At 65.5% G+C, this 16,676-nt stretch overlaps 1 protein-coding gene across 16 annotated transcripts in view; it reads right to left on the bottom strand.

The window, feature by feature from the left end:
* RBFOX3 (RNA binding fox-1 homolog 3) overlaps window positions 1–16,676 on the bottom strand; it is a 446,818-nt gene that overhangs the window by 8,602 nt on the left and 421,540 nt on the right. For 12 of the 16 annotated variants that reach the window (XM_072781874.1, XM_072781885.1, XM_072781871.1 and 9 more), the window contains 5 exons: window positions 11,329–11,583; window positions 5,875–6,012; window positions 4,331–4,384; window positions 3,393–3,485; window positions 2,101–2,161 (listed from right to left, as the gene is read on the bottom strand). In XM_072781874.1, the coding sequence (XP_072637975.1) occupies window positions 2,101–2,161; window positions 3,393–3,485; window positions 4,331–4,384; window positions 5,875–6,012; window positions 11,329–11,583 (601 nt within the window). The remainder of the gene's footprint in view (window positions 1–2,100; window positions 2,162–3,392; window positions 3,486–4,330; window positions 4,385–5,874; window positions 6,013–11,328; window positions 11,584–16,676) is intronic. The other 4 variants (XM_072781872.1, XM_072781887.1, XM_072781875.1 and 1 more) reach the window with 2 other exon arrangements.

The following is a 16,676-nucleotide window of genomic DNA, read 5'->3' on the forward strand; positions in this document are numbered from 1 at the left end:
TGGGCTGGGGGGGGGGGGCGGTGTATCGGACCCAGCCCTGGCCCCCTCCGTGCACCTGCTCTTATGTTTGCAGTACGCCCTGACGGCCCAGCTCCACACCCCTCTTGACCCTGTGTAGGGGGTGCAAAAGGGACTGAGCCCACTGGCCGGCTAGCCAGACAGCCCCGGAGAGCAGGGCAAAGGGCGAGACCAGGCCATCAGTGTCGGCCTCCACCTGTGAGCCTCATGCCCAGATTCTAACATCCCCCTGCTGGGCGGGTGGCTGGACCTGGGTCCTCCTGGGGGCCCATTCTCCACACTTTCCATGAGACCGTGGGCCGCCTTCCCTTCCGGGTCCACCATCACCGGACCTGCGTGCATGTCTGTGTCTGAACATTTGCTGCCGAGACTCTGGAATCTTCTCTAAATCCCAGCCCAGAGGCAAGAAACATCCCAAGAATGGAGTCTTCTTAGTAAAAACCCATGACGGAGCAGAGTCCTGGAGCCAGAGACCCGAGCCCACCTCCCTGGGGCTCTAATCCAGTGGCTTCTCCTCTGGGTCCGTTCTTGGAGGCGGAACTTCCCTTGAGATGGTCCCTGGCACTTCCACTTGCCAATTCTGGGGTCCCGGGTGTCTTTATCGGTCACCCTGGCTCTCTGGCTCCGCCGAGCCCATTTCACTGTGTGGGGCCCCAGATGGTGGAGGCAGCCAGAGACCCCCCTGGGTGGCTCCTTTGTTTCTGCTGTAACGAGTGTCAGGCCTGGAGAGTGTGTTCCCATAGTGGACACTTCTGCCCCTCTCCCCCCGCAACCGATGAACTCCTGAGTGTTCTGGAGTGTTGGTTCAAGGGAGTCGAGCCACGCTCCCAGGCCTCCAGAGCCCGCTGCGCTTCACCGTCAACCCACAGAGAACCCACTGTGGCCCCCGTCCTCGCTCGGGCCAGTGAGGACGCTTCCGTGACACCGTTGCCGTGAGCACTTCGCCATTCCTTCTTGCGCGACCAGAGCTGGTTCTGTGCCCGTCCTGTGACTATGTCCGTCGTCGTCCGTGGACCGACTCCGCTGTCAGCGTCATGCTTCCTGACATTCGCAGGCTCTGCCCCGAGGGCAGGGGGTGTGGCTCTTGGGTGAAAGTGGGCATCTGGCTCCCGATGATCATCCTGACCCCCAAACACGTCCTGATCTCTAAACACTCGTCGTTCCCGTGCCAAGCACTCAAGGTGAGCTCAGGACGCTGGCGAAGCCAGGAGCCCCCAGATTTTTAGGAAAAATTTGAGCTCTCGTAGTCTGCAGAAAAGCAGGATGGGAGCCCTACTAATCTAAACGTGGCTCAGCCAGACCCCTGTCCTGCTCCAGAAGGACACGTGCGAGGCCATGCTGGGGGGTCACGTGGCAGGTCCCCCAGTGTCCTGCCCCCTTGCTGCCGGGCACCGGAGTCCATGTGTGGCCAATCACATGGGGACAGGCGGGCTGGGGGGTGGCTCGGTCACTCTGCCCTACTCGGGGTGAGGAGCCCAGACCCCGCCCTGCTGGGTGACTCATCCTGCGAGCGGGGCTGCCAATCCCGGGCACGGGGACAGACTCAAACGGGCCCCAGTGTGCTGCCGAGATGCTCAAACCAGTGTGCATGGCTGGGCGCAGCACCCCTCCACCCCGCCCCTGGGGTTCTGTCCCCAAGGAGGACTGGCTGCTTCCACTTGGGGACCGGCATGCACACGGCCGAGACCACTCAGGTGAGGCACATCGTGCCCCCCAAGGCTCACTGTGTCCGAGGCGGAGGTGGGGGGCTATTCTAATCATCTGCACATCTGCTAGATACTGAGGACCTCCAGCCCAGGCCCTCCCTCACTGCTTGGAAAAGAAGGAACGCTCAGGGAACGGCCACAGCCGCTGTTTCTGGGTGCCCCGGGTGCTTGGGAAGGCCCAGGCATCTTGCCAGCCATGTGGGCCAGGTGGGCGGCCCCAGCTCTCCTCCTCTCTTGGCCAACCCACCCCCTGTGGACCTGGGACGTGAGGGTCACGTAGCATCAGGGAGGTGGGCCTCCAGCAGCTGAGGCTCCTGCACGGCCTGTGTCTGGGTGGGCAGCCCCCGCAGCCTCCCTGAGGTCCTGAGCCCCTTACCGTTACTGTAGGGGTTCGCAGTCTTCTTGTTGGTCATGACGCGGGCCGTGGCGTTATTGACCTGCCCAGGGAGAAGGGGGAGAAGGTGAGGGTGAGGGGCACGTGGGCCTCCTTGCAGGCCTCTGGCCGCCCCGGTCCTGTCCTGCACTGCTCCTGCGTGCCCCGTGGAGGGGGCTGGGGGCTGGGGGCTGGCAGGGAGGCCCGGACAGCCTCTGTGCCAGCCTGGCCCCCCACCCTGGCCCGCCCTCTCCAGCCTTGGCCGCCACTGCTCCCAGCCCTTGGCTCAGGCACCGCGTCGGGCCCACGGGCTCTTGCCCTTCGCATGCTGTTCCCACAAACCAGGCCCCGGTGTCTCTCTGGCCACCCGAGGCCACTGGAGAAGCTGGCTGGTGGACTCTCCCCAAAGTGCTCTCAGCCCAACTGGCAGACCGGCCCCCAAGACATTCTGTGCCCTTGAGGGGTGCTGAGGCCTTCCTCGTCACGGGCACCCCTCCATAGGCAGAGTTCCTGATGGTATCCCTTGGGGACAAGGCCCATGCAAGAGGGGGCGCCAAGGGGGTGGTCCTATCTCCCTGGAGGGCCCGACTGGCGTGCAGAAAGGAGGGAGGAGGCCTCTGTGGAAGGAAGTAGAGACCAGTGCAGGTGGGGAGGGAATCACACATCCAGTGCGAGCCCCGGGCCTCGGGCTGTATCCTCAGAGCCTGGCCGGGGTCGTGCCTCCAGTACCCCTTCCACTTCCGGAAGCCCTCCCCCAGGCCTTCCCACGTCCCTTCCCCTGGACTCTGCGCTAGCTGCTGACTCTCCCCCGGCCCCCCCTGCCCCGCGTGTCCAGGAGCCTGGCTCCCAGACACCTGAAGCCACAGCACTGGGGAGGGGAGGGGCGATGGGCCGCCCACCAGAGAAGGGGCAAGGGGGCCACTGGGGGGGGGGCCCTGGCCTCCTGTCTCTGCTGCTCCTCTGGGCCGGGTCCCTTCCTGGCAGCGGGGGCTCCTCGGACGGAGGGGTCGGGGACCTAACAGCCCCCTGAGGGCACACGGAGCTGACTGCCATCCTTGGAGCTGCCAGGCCTCAAACATGATTTTCGGGGCTCCTCCCAGGGTCTGGCTGGTTCCCGTAGTTGGGGTCCCCCCCTCCAGAAAGCAGAGGGAGCGGGCCTGAAGCCTGGGCCCAGGAGATGGGCCGGGCTCTGGCCTGGGCCCCTCCGCAGGTGTGGCCGCGGGGCGGGGCGGGGGGCCCTGGGGACAGCGGCCGCTCTCACGGGCACGCCCTGCGCAGCACACTTATCTGAGCACCTCAATTTTCCGTCCCTCTACGATCGTCCCATTCAGCTTCTCCCGGGCTCGGTCAGCATCTGAGCTAGTTTCAAAAGTTACAAACCCAAAACCCTGTGAGCGGAGAAGGACAGACACGGAGAGAAAGGATGAGAGGAAGGAAAACATAGGAGGCGCGGGGTGGGGGACAGGGCAGCGGGGAGGGGAGGGGTGGCGGGGACAGGGGGGAGGGAGAGAGAGAGAGAGAGAGAGGGACTGAGTCAGGTGAGTTGAAGGAGAGGTCGGCAGCCCAGAGGTCTGCCCTGGTGCCACGGCAGGATGCCCCGGGAAGGGTGCGGCCCCAGGCGGGGGCTGCTGGCCCGGGCCCGGCCTCAGCTGACCGCCGGCACCTCCACCTCCGAGAGGACAGGCCAAAGCCACGAGAAATGCTCGCCCGGCCCGGCCGGGGCCAGACCCGTCACCCTGCTGCCACCTGGGGGGCAAGGCAGGGGGCTTTCAGGGTGCAGCCCCACCCCCTCCCCCCTCAGAGCCTGCGTGGAGGGGGTGGGTGGGGGTCTTCCCTTGCCTGGGCAGGGAGCAGGGCTGGTCTTCGCCGGGCCCCCTCCCGCTGCCCACCCTGCAGCCGCGCCCCCGAGCCTCCGGGCCAGCTGGCGGGCAGGCCGGCGGTCCCCCTGGAGGGGCGGCGGGCGGGTGGGGCCCCGGGCCGGGGGCCCAGGGCTCTGGGCGCAGACAGAGAGGTCCCGACAGCTCCGGGAGAGAAAGAAGCGCGGCAGCTGCGGCAGCAACACAGACGGCAGGGGCGGGGCGGGGAGGGGGAGGCGCGGGGAGTACAAGCACCCGTGTAGCTCAGGGGTCCTCGGGCGCGAAGCTCTCCAGGAAGGAAACGCACATTTCACACGTTAGCCTGGCGGGACCTACAGCCGGCGCTGTAATGGTGGCGGCCTCTGGGCGGCACCCACCTTGGAGCCCCGCTCGTTAAAAATGATCTCCACGTCTAAAATTTTTCCGAATTGCTGCAGAGACAGAGAGGGGGGTGGGGGGACAGGGGAGGGTGGGTTAAGACTGCCGCCCCCCCCCCCACCTGTTCCCCGGGGATGCTCACCTGCCGCCCAGGTGTGGCCCTCTGCCCCGCCCCAGCCAGCCTCCTGCAGGGAAGAGGCGGGCTCTCGGGGTAGCCTGCTGGGGGGACGGAGGCCCGGTCCGCTCTCACGGAGGGCTTTCCCTGTCCAAGCGCCCCCACGTAGGCGCTGGTGACGGGGAAGGGCAGCCTCCCCGGAGTCCCTCTCCTCTCCCTGCCTGGGCTCGGCCCCAGGTCGCAGACAGCCACCTCTAACTCACACTGAAGGGTAGAGGGCTATGGGTAGGCCCTTCCCAAACAGTGGGGTGCCACGAGGGGGGCAGGAGACCCTGGAAGAGACAAGGGGCCATCGAGGGACCCCGTACTGCCAGCAGCCTGTGCTGTTGGGGCTGGGCCGTGTGGGGTGCGGGGCAGCGTTGACCCCAACCCCTGTACCCAAAAGGACACACTGGCCAGGCAGGCGCAGGTGCTGCGGCTGGCCCCTCCTGCCCCATCACTGGCCCAGGGTCCCAAGGGCAGCCCTGGCTCTGAGACCGTGAACCTGTGACACCAAATTCCCGGAACGCGGTCCCAAGGGACCTGCCCCAAGGGCTCCAGTGTGTGGAACTAGTGTCCCCTGCACCCCACGACCACGAGCTGGTGGAGCCGTGATGCGATGTGGAACAAGATAGCAATGCAGTCCCAACTCTGACAGGGGCCGAAGCGGGGTATGGTCCCTGTCCTGGTGCGGGGACGGGGTGAGCTGACACCTTGGTGTGGTGACAGGGCGAGCTGATGCCTGAGCGGGGATGGAGCAAGATGATGCCTGTGTGGGAACAGGGCGAGCTGACGCCCGAGTGGGGACGGGGTGAGCTGATGCTCGTGCAGGGACAGATAAGGTCAGGTGAGCTCTGTAAGGCAGCTGCTTTAAGGGCAGGCCCCAGGCTCAAAGAGGTTGGCAGCAGCCTGGCCCAGGCCAAGAGGAGCCGGATCCTGATGATTCCAGATGCCATCAGCACCTCGCTGTGTCAACGCCCCAAATGCAGTGGGGCCTCCAAGAAGGGGGGTGGGTATCTGGGGCGAGATATGGGTGCTGGCTGCACCCCAAGGCCATCCTCAGGGCACCTGCCCTCTGAGGATCCCATCTGCGCAATGCGTCAGGGGCCAGAGCCTGCCCAGCTGTGGCAGGGGTGGGGTGGGGCGGGCACAGTGCTGGCAGCGGGCAAGGGGTTACAGGGTAATAACCCAGTGGGTCCTGGCCTCAGCCCCGCAGGGCCCTAAGCAGCCCCGGCTCCTCCTCCTTGGGCCCTCCCTCCTCCCTCCCACCCCGCAGGCCTCCGGCAGTGCAGGGCTGGCCCCAGCAGGCAGTGGGATGTGATGCGTGTGGGGGCTCGGGGTTAGGGGTGGGCGGGTGGGAGCCGGGATGGAGGGGCCGCACACACTCACCCCGAACATTTGCCGCAGGTCAGGGTCCCTGAACCGGAAGGGGATGTTGGAGACGTGTAGCCGCTTGGGCTGCTGCTTCTCTGTGGGGTCGGAGGGGTGGAGCGGCTGGCTGTCTGTCTGTGCCGCCTCGTCTGTCTGCTGCGGGGAGAGGCCGGGCTGTGAGGTGCCCCTCTGGGCTCCCATCCCGTGGGGAGGGGAGCACCTGACGGCCAGACCCCCCGACTCCCTGGGCCTCCCCCTCCCGGGGCTGGGACCCGGAGGCTGATTCTCACGGGAGGCCCCCTGCCACTCAGCACCCACGGGGTGACTCTTCCAGGGCATGGGGTGGCCAGGTGCAGCCGGCCAGTGCCCTTCCTCATCTGGGGCCCCAACATTGGGGAGCGGAGGGGTTCCGGCAGACTTGGGGCGCAGGAAACGAAGCTGCCGTGAGGTGAGGACCCCTGACCTACGGCCCCCCTGCGAGGACGAGGCCAGGATGGGCGCTGAGGTGACAAGCCTGCGAGGCTCCTCTGGGGGGCACCCGTTCTGTCCCTGCTGAGCCTCAGCGCCGAAGGCACGCAGCGGGTGCTCCGTGAATGCGGGCCTGATGACCGAGGTGGCCTCTCAGCTTAGACCGTGGTGACACCCCCGCCCTGTGCACCGCCAGCCCCGAGGGTTATCCCAGCCCGGCTCACTGGCGAGTCACAGCGGGAGTGTCCGGGAGCCGCCCTCCGCCGGTGACCGACACGCTGGGTGCGCAGGCGGCCTGGCACCCACCCCTGCGGCTCCTCCGGGTGGGGGACGCCCTCCTGATGGGGACAACAGGCCGCGAACGTGCCTTTTGCTGCTCCTCGCTCTCCTGCCTCAATCCCCGCTCTTCGCTCAGGGTTCTCTTGGGACTGCGGCTAGAGGCAAGAGGGGTGCCCTCACTCCAGCACGGCCCACCCTGAGCTTTTCTGGGAGCGGAGGCGGGAGGGTCCCCCGAGGCCCACGCTGAGGTTTGTATAAGCAGAAGTGCTGGTGGCCGTGGCCTCCCACGTGGCCTGAGGGCACAGGCCGCTGACCGGCAGTGACGGGCTGGCACCAGAGAGCCGCCCGGAGACCCCTCCCAGGGGTCTCCAAGAACCATCCGTTTGCTGAAGCCGCTTTCCGGGGCATTTCCCTGCGGTCCAGCAGAGGCGCGCTGACAGGTGCAATGGGTGTCCCGGAGTTAGGGCCGGCGGCAGGGCGAGGCCACTGGGCCCGAGGCCTCCTCCGGGCAGGGGAAACGGAGCCCAAGGGGCGCAGGCTGCCCAGGTCGCCGCGAGCCGTGGCCCGTCCGTGGACTCCTGAGTGGCAGCCCTCAGTGGCCAACCCGTTCGTCGTCTCTGGGAGGAGGGGCCACTCCCCTACTGCTGAGCTCGGCCCGGAGGCCTCTGACCAGGCTCCGGGGCAGCAGGTGCCACAGGGGAGGGGGGGCGGTTGTCCCCAGCTCCTGGGCTGCCGACAGCTGCGAGGACACGCCGGGCAGCGAGCTGCAACACCTGCTCAGAGTCCCTCACAGTCGGGTCTGCGCTCCTGTGTTACGAGGCAGCAAAGGTGCGCGATCCCAGGTGTGGTCGGAAGCCACCGTCCTCTTGTTCTCCTGGGGACGTGCGTGACCCGTGTCAGCGAGGTGGCCATCCCATGAGCGGTGGGCCCGGTTCTGACGAGTGTGTGTGCCCGGAGCCCTTCTGTCCGGCTGCCGAGGGACGTGTGTCCAAGGCCGGGGCTGGACGTCACCAAGCAGCCCAGGAGCCAGGCTGTTGCAGCCCCCATGGCGGAGCCGCCGGCGGGTGCAGGTGGGAGGGTGGCAGGTCTGTGGGGGCAACACCGGGCAGCTGCCTTCGGGAGCCTCAGGGACACCTGGGGGCTCCTCCGGCTCGGCCGGGCAGCTGCCAATGCCCAACGGCCCAGCCTGTTCCACGTCCTCCTCGCGTGGTCCTGCTCTTCTGTGCGGACCTCCAGAGGCTCGTCCTTGCCCCGAAATCGAAGCACAACCCGCCGCGCATCCACTGACTCTCCTGCCCTCTGGTTACAACAAAGTCTGGCTCTTCCCGTGCGGCGGTCAGGGTGGGCCCAGGGCCCTCGGTCACACACCCGAGCCCTCCATGGCTCCTGGGTACAGGTGAATTTGGGACTTCCGCTGGAGAGGGGCATGTAACGCTGGCTGTGGACTGGCAGAGAGCAGCGGTCAGCTCGGCCAGCTGCACCCAGAGTGGCGGGGGGCCCCGGGCCTGGGTGGGCCACAGGAGGGCGCTACCCAGGGAAGGCGTCTGGGGCCTGCCCGGGCTGCCCTGCACCCACTGTCAGTCTCCACGGTCCAGCCCCCCTCCCCACAACACCCCACCCAGAGGCCTTGAAGGGGAGCCAGCTGAAGGCAAGGACAGGGTATGGGGTGTTGGTGGTCCGGTGCGATGAGTTTCAAGTGGGGCCAGGACTCAAGCAAGGAAGAAGCCCCCTCGGCCACCCCCGCACAGCTCCAGACAGAGGCAGACGAACGGGTTGGGTGACTGTGAAATCCTAAGATGCAGGTCATCTTAGCCATCAGACCCTACTCACCCCCGGCCCCTCATTCGAGGCCAGGGGCTGGGTTCAGATGCCGCCCAGTGCACCCTCGCCATCAGAGGAGCCTGCAGCCCCTGCACCTGGGCCTCCCCAAGCTCAGTCGGCACAGGGGGAGGCCACGAGAGCCCTGGGCAGGGGCCGGTGGGCCCGGGCGGGGGGCGGGGGCTTGGGCAGCAGGCCAGGATGGCCTCGTCCCTGCATGGAGCCCATCACCCAGGCTTGCTGAGGCGACACGAGAGGAAGCCACGCCAAGTGTTTCCCTGCAGCCCCTCAGCCCTGCCGCCTGGGGGCTCCTGGGCGCTCATGTAAGGAGGCTCTCGGCCCTGCGGTGGGGGGGGCTGGGAGGGGCCGTCCCACCTGTAGCCTCCAGCTGTCTGCCGTGAGGTCGTCTTTGTCCTAACGGGCAGCCCCCTCCTTGGGCAGAGACTCTGGAGGACAGCATATTCTAAGAGCGCCCTGCCGGCCACACAGCTGTGGCACTGAGCTGCCCGGGGTGGGGGGGGGGCATTGTCGGCTGGCAGCTGCCTGGGGCGTGGTGGCTGCGCACAGCTGGGTCTCACCCGGGGAGGTGGCGGGGGGAGGGGTGTGTGGGGTGGGCAGGACACATCTGCCTTGGCACCTGGCACTCTGGCCACAGCTCCTGGTGTTGTGGCACCTGCCAGCTGGGGAGGGCAGGGGCCCCCGGGACAGGCCCTGTGAGGGTCACTGCAGAGGAAGATGGGGAGGGTGAGGGGTAGTTTGTGAGCGACAGTCCCCCTGGGCGGTCCCAGGGTTCAGGGACACCTGCAGGGGTCCCTCGTGCCCTTGAGTGAATGAGCACCCTGGGGAGGTGGCCCCTAGCCATATCCCTGGGGTCTCTGCAGAGCAGTGGGGTGCGCCCCGATCCGTCAGCAGCCCCATCAGGCTTGGCACCCCATGCTGCGGTGACAAACGGAATCCACGCGCGGAAGAGAGCAGGTCTGGGCAGAAGGCGCAGTCCACGGCCCCCGCTGTCCTGTACCTCCGCATCTGAACCCCAGGCTGCCTGGGGGCGGGGGGTGCGGCGAGAGGAGGCTTCCGTGAGCTGAGGAGCCTCCACGCAAGGACGGGGCCCTTCAGGCTTTAGCTGCGAGGGCGGGGCAGCTCCTCTGGGAGGACGGTGGCTCCTGGGATCTCAGAGCAGGATGGGGTGCCCCCTGCCCCCTCCAGCTCCTCCCGAGGTGGGAAGCTCCGCACAAGTACTTCGGGCTCTGAGTGCACGTGCCGTCCAGCGGCGGGTCCTCTGTCCCTCTGGCGACCTCACCCGCAGGGCTCATCGGGGCCCGGGCACGGCCAGGAACGGTCGCTCCTCTGTATCCCGGATGGCAGACGGCCTGTTACGCCCTCGGGCCCAGGCACCCTCCTGGGGAGGCCCGTGGCCAGAGAAGTGAGACACTCGCTGCTCAGTTGGGATGAATCGTTTCTGACCCCTCCAGGGTCACAGGATGGGGGCCATGACTTTCATGTCCTCGACTGGCACCTGGAACTGGTGGCCGCCTCAGGGCAGGGCCGGTCACTTCTCCCCTGTGCCCCCGATGTCGTTCAGTGCGCGGCGCACAGGGCGTTCCCCCAACCGTCCTCCGGGTGAAGATGACCCCATGCTCTTCCCGGTTTGGCGGCCTCTGGGGACCAGGTGTCAAGGAGGCCTCCTGGCTGGTTTCTGTGCTGAAGGCGTCCACGATCGGGCCCCCAGCTCCGCGGCACCTGCCGGTCTGACCGCCTTGTCTCCCGCGTTCGCTTCTGGGGAGAATTTCTGCCTCGTGGTCCCGTCGTGGGTGGTCTGGCCAGATGCACCCTGTCTGCAGAGCCCGTCAGAAGGAGCCCGTCCCCCAGCTGGGACTCGGCCACCATGGGCCCCCTCTGGCTCTGGTCTGAGCGCACCCAGTCGGGGCGGGGGGGCTTGAGGAATCAGAAGCCCAAGCAGAGCGGCCCCCAGAGGTACCATTTGGCTCCTGGTTCTACCACCCTCAGGCCTCGCCTTTCCCACTGTAGGAGCCCGCGTGAGGGTTTGCAGGAGACACCGGACATGGACGTGCAGAGTGCACGGGTGGGACTCAGGCCGGCAGCCCTCCACGCGGGGGGAAGGGCCGCAGACGAGGGTCCCGTCTCTCCCCAGACAGCCTGGGCGCTGCCGTCCACACAGGGGCGGTGGGCGGTATCTGGGCCCACGCAGCACCCCGGGAGCCAGGCTGCAACAGGGCGAGGGCGGGGGGAGCGCCCGCTGGGAGGCTGCCAGAGCGGGCCACTCCTGGGCGGCACAGGGCGTGCTGGCCTCCTGCCTGGGCCCCGCCGGCCAGCGCTGGGGGGTGGGGGGCAGCCAGCAGGACGGACAGCGGCTGAACCCAAAGCCCCGCAGCTGGGGAGGGGCGGCGCGTGGAGAAGGCGACTGGGGCCGGGGCCAGGGAAGGGGCGGCACGGGCTGGGTTCTGGCTGGCTCCCGGGGGCTGCCCTCGTGGGATGCCCACCCCAGCCCGGCCACCCCCGGCCACGCTCCTCCGCCGCCGGGAGCCCGAGAAGCGGGCGGCTCGGCACTTTCTCCTTGGAGCCGCATCACAGCCCCATCGGGAGGCTCTCTGGAGGGCGGCCAAGCACGGAGTGACGAGTGGTTAGAAGTGATCTCCGCGCCCGCCACCCGAGACTCGCCAGGGGCCCTGCGCCTCCTCTGCCACCTCCCTGCCCCCTCCTGTGCAGACGTGGGGGCCCGGGCCTCCCCTCGCCCCCCCGGGGACGGGTCACCGGCCACCCGGTGCCGGGTGTCAGCCGGGGCTCCAAGGCCGTGAGCCCCTCCAGGCCTGTCGCCTGCGGGCCACCCCCCCCGCCCTCCCGGGGGACACTCCTCCCCGAAGCCATGGGCTCGCGGGGCCCCCTTACCGGCACTGTCTGCGCCCCGGCGATGGGCTGTGTGCTGGCCTCCGAGCCCGGCTGCTCGGGGTGGGTCTGTGCTGGTGTGTACAGGGTCATGCCGTGCTCCGGGGGAACTGGGGTCTGGCCCGAGTAGTCCTGCGTGGGATGCGGGGGGGGTGGCGCATACTCGGCGGGGATGCCGTTCTGTGGCGGAGGGGGGTACTGGGCAGGGGGGTAGGGCTGGGCCATCGCTTCAGGCGGAGCCGTGGCGTCCTGATTGCCCTGTAGAGGCAACGAGAGCGCGCAGGTTAGATGCCTGGCAGGCCCGACGCTGCCCCCTCTCGAGGGCTCGCGGGGCCGCGCAGGTGGGTTTCCAGAAGTTTCTGCGGCCTCAATGCTGGGCTGTTGGCAGCATGGCCCAGACCCTCTGGGTGGGTGGGGGCGTCGGGGCACCCGGGGCTCGAGACCACTCGCACATCCTGGTCAGACCTGAGGACGTTAAACCATCAGAAAGAACAATTCTGTGATCCCGCGCACCCTCTGCACAGTGTCCGCCAGTGGGGACCTCTGGTGGGGCCATCGTCCCACCAGGGGACGCTGATGCAGTCGCCATACAGAAGGAGCTGCAGCAAGGGTCCTTCCCATGTCCCTTAGAGCCGCGCCCACCTCCCTCCTGCCTTACGAAGGCTTCAGGCCTCAGTTTCCCCATTGGTAGAGCAGGCAAAGGAGGGCACCATCGCAGCCCGAAGGGGAGGTGGTTGGAGTCAACCCCATGGCGCTGGGAGCCCAGCACAACATGGCCCCCGTCTCCAGACCCCCGAGCTCGTCTCTGGGACACCCCACCCCTCCCCTCTGGGCCCTGGGGCAGGGTCCCAGCCACTCTGCAGGGCAGAACCTCCTCAGATGGGGTGCTTGGACCCAGGAGCGTCGCCTGGGAGCCTGTCAGCTGACGCAGGTCCTCGCCCGTACCCCAGACTCCCCGCAGCAATCTGGACACCCGTGGGAACCCCTGATGTAGCCCGGGGAGAGAGCCCTGCAGCCCCAGAGAAGGGACTGGGGTCCCCACGCTGTCCGTGGGGTGGGCAGGGGCAGGGCTACGTTCTGGTTGCTCCTACTTACTGTTCCCCACTGAGGATACACACGGAGTGGGGGGTGGAGGGCAGGTTTGCAGCAGCCTCTCTGAGCAGGTGAGGCACTCTCTGGCCTTCTGAGGGTGTCCCCGGGGGAGAGAGCACCCCCTCCATCGGGAAGGTCAGGTGCCACCCCTCCCTCGAGATCGTGTGGAAGGACCCTTGCATGGACTGGACAGTCTGACACTTAGGGCCACTGTCCCGACGTCTCACCAAGGAGGACGTCTCACTGCGCTGCCCCGTCACACCACCCTTGGCATGTTATCAGGGTTGTTTCCTAGCCTATCCCCCCGTGACACCAGTGCTGCTTCCAGAGAACATGCCGGGGCTTGCTCCGTCCCTCGTGGCTTACTACTATGTATCCCCCCAACAACTGTTTATCGGGGGTCTGGGGGGTGCCAGGCCTGTAGCTCTGGCGAGGATGGAGAGGGATGGGCAGCCCTGACCTCTGCGATCCAGAGTGGGTGTGGATTCAGAGAATGACCCTGAGTGCGAGGGGCCCTGAGGAGCCTGGCCTCACAAGGTGCTGATGCAAGTGGGTAAGACCCAGGCCCAGGGCCCTGTCCCCCACCTGCCGACCTGTCCACCTGCCCACCTCCCTGCAGGCAGGAAGCCTCATGCCAACTCTCTGCCAGAGGCCCCAGCCCCTGTGCACCCCCTGTGCCAGCCTCTGCACTCACTACCTCTGACTCCTGGGGTGACCCCGATCCCGCTGCGCAGTGGCCTAATGAGCAGAACGTCCTGTCCCACAGCATGTGTGTGCGTCACACACACACTCACGAGTGCATGGTCCTCGCTAGACAGTCCCCCTCACTGCTCCCAACTAGCCCACAAAGTCCCACTACCTACAGTGAGCGAAGGAACATGCTGGGTGGGAGAAGTGGAGGGTTCATGGTGAGGAGGGGGCGGGTGGGGGTGGGAGAAGCACCCAGGCCAGGGAGGGGTGGAGGCCAGGGCAAGGGAGGGGAGGGGGGCGGGGGCGGGGTGGGGAGGAAGAGGAGCAGGCCAGGGGAAGGGACAGGACATTGTCAGCTGCCTGGAGAGATCAATTAACTGATAAATATTTGATTAGAACCTCCACTAACTCACCTCTTCCCAGTGTCCCCACACCTTTCCTCCTCCAAGGGCCCTTCTATCTGCTCCTTGTCACCCCATCCTCGCCCCTCGCCCCCAGCACCCTCTTCCCTGGGTCCCCTGGGGACTGAGTGACAGCCACCACTCCCAGCACAGTGGCCCCCAGAGCTGGAGCCCGGAGCCCAGGCTGTCAGGAACCTGCAGCACACAGGTGGGACGCCAGGGCAGGGTGTCGGGCTGAAGGGGTGCGGGGGGGTGCAGGAGGCAGCTGTGAGACCGCCACCCAGGGCCCTTTATCATGTGGCAACAAATCAGCACATCTGAGCACACATCGCTCTCTGCTTTGCACACTAACTCATTTAATCCCCCTCCGATCCCCAGGGTCACAGTATCGCCCATTTCACAGCTGGTAAGACTGAGGCACAGGCGGCCTGGCTCTCAGGCCTGCACCCCTGCTCCTGCATGCACAGCTCTGCCCCTTCACGGGCGGGTCCTGGGGGACAGGATGGGAGGTTTCACAGCCCGGGGACACAGTTTAGAGCCTGGGATACACAAGGAGGGCTCCCTCTGTGCCATGGGGTGGCCCTGGGTGACCATTTGTTCTCTTTGAACAAAGTCGTCCATCTGCAAGAGGTTATCACGGGGCCTGGACAGAGGAAGCACAGAATAAAAGCTAGCCAGCGTGGTCTGGTGGGTCCCGGGGGTTGTCTCACCACTCCTGCCACCCACGCTGGAGGGGACTGTGGTCACGTGAGGGGCCCTCACCCTGGCTGCACATCCCACGCCTGGACCCCTCCCCAGGGCAGCTGAGTACATTTAAGACCAAACTCTCCCACGACATTCTGCTGTGTGGCCCGGGCTGAGGGCTCCTGGACCAGACCCGGAGGGAAGAGCAGGGGGTGTCGGGTGCACCGAGGGCGTGACGCGCCTGACACGGAGAGGCCAGCATGGCCGGCACAGTCACATTCCTGTCCTTCCTTCTTCCTTGGTCCGCTGGGGCCAGAGTGGAAGAGGCTTGGGCTCTGCGGCATGAGCGAGCACAGTCCTCCTGCCAGGCTGGGGCCTCGTCTCAGAGCAGCTTGTGAACTGTCTGGCTCCCCAGGGGCCTGGAAATCCCCAGAGCCTGAGGGTGACTCGCTCACTCTTGCTCCCACATCCTTGCACTCAGCACAGCACTTTGCTGCACCCAGAAGAGCCTCCATGTGTATTGGATGGGTGGGTGTGTGGACGGAGGGATGAATGGACAGACTAAAGGACAAATAGGCAGATGAATGGATGGATGGATAGAAGATGGATGGATGGATGGATGGATGGATGGATGGAAGGATGGATGGATGGATGGATGGATGGATGGACATATGGAAGGATGGGTGGATGGGTGGATGGATGGAAGGATGGGTGGGTGGAAGGATGGGTGGATGGATGGGTAGATAAATGGATGGATGGATGGGTGGATGGATGGAAGGATGGATGGATGGATGGATGGATGGATGGATGGATGGCATATGGAAGGGTGGGTGGATGGATGGGTGGATGGATGGATGGATGGATGGATGGACATATGGAAGGATGGGTGGATGGGTGGATGGAAGGATGGATGGATGGAAGGATGGATGGACATATGGAAGGATGGGTGGGTGGATGGGGAGACAGGTGAAGGGATGAGTAGATAGTCATTATATCACTTTCTCTACGAACTTATTCCCCTCTCCCATTGTTACATTTTCCCGATAGAACTGGTAAGATCCAGCTCTGCCCACTATACTCCAGGGCTCACACTGTTGGAGAAAAACCACAAAATCACCCTGAATGATTCACTTGAGATCACTAACCACCGACCAAAGCAGTTTTCATTTCCTGTTTTCTGCAGAAAACAAGAGCAGAACGTCCACGCTCACCTGCTGGCCCGCTGGTCTCATACCCCAGAGCCCAGCCCTTCTCACCAACCATGCTCACAGCGCTGGCGATTCACTGCAACATCTCCCACGACTGGAGCAGGACAACCTCCTGGACTGTCGTCCCTTGAGGCTACAACCCAGCTAGCTGTTTCCCTAGGAAGCAAAGTCTCTGTGCAAAGGAGAACTAAGTTGGTCCCAGGAGACATTTACAGAGTCACTCCCACGCCCACACTTAGGGACGGGTAGGGTGCGGTCTGCAGCTGGTCCGGCAGGAGCCAGCCACTCCCAGACGTGGTGATGGAGGCTGGAAGGCGAGTTCCAGAAAGATCCACGTTCACGCATCTGGCAAAGGGGAACCGAGGAGGGCGGCTGGCGATCTGGGAGCTGCTAGATCTGCACCCCCAATTCTTCTACTCCCACTCCTTAGCCCCACTCCAAACTGGCACCATTCCCTGAAACCACCTTTGTCAAGGGTCCCACGTCTGCCACACTGAAATCCTCACCGGACCTGGTCCCTCAGCAGCACTGACTCCTCTCTCTAGACTTTCCTCGCTTGGTTTGGTTGCAGCACGTGCTGTGGGTTCTTCTGCTTCCATGGAAGTTCCTTCTGCATCTGTGTTACTGTTTCCTCACATCTCCCCAACCTGCAAACGTTGTAGGCCCCCCGAAACCCGGTCTCTGGGCCCTCTCTTACGTGGCTAGACTCATTACCTCAAGGTTCTTAGCCTCAATTTTAAAATAGCGCTGTACATTGGCCACCCCCAACGGCTGCCAGCTGTCTGCACACCTAATACATCATTCGAGCTTGACCTACTCCTGAAGGGACTCCTGCTCCCCTCCATTGTCCTCATCAAATCCGCCTCTCGTGAGGTCACCCACTGCCCACAGGTCGGTGCTCAGCCCTACACCTGGGGGGTGATACCTCTCCTTCCGTCCACTCCAAACAATCAAGCAGGGAGCCCCGTCAGCTCCACCTTCAACATGTACCCAGGACCCAACCGTCTCTGCCAACTCGCTGCTCCCATCTAGGTCTGCCCCCCCGGCTCCGTGATTTCCCCCAGTCTTCCTGCTTCTGCTCCTGCCCCGATGACCCGTCCTCTCCAAGTAAAATCCAGACACTTGGAGGGGACCGTCCCTGCATGACCTGGATGGATGGGTGGATGGATGGGTGGATGGATGGATGGATGGATGGATGGACGGACCCCCTACCACTGGGGCCTCCCTGAATGTTCTATGCTGAGCACAAGTGTCTCTGCTGCCCCTCGAATGTCCA

The sequence above is a fragment of the Canis lupus genome, chromosome 16, assembly GCF_048164855.1.
Source record: "Canis lupus baileyi chromosome 16, mCanLup2.hap1, whole genome shotgun sequence".
Lineage (NCBI taxonomy): Eukaryota > Metazoa > Chordata > Mammalia > Carnivora > Canidae > Canis > Canis lupus.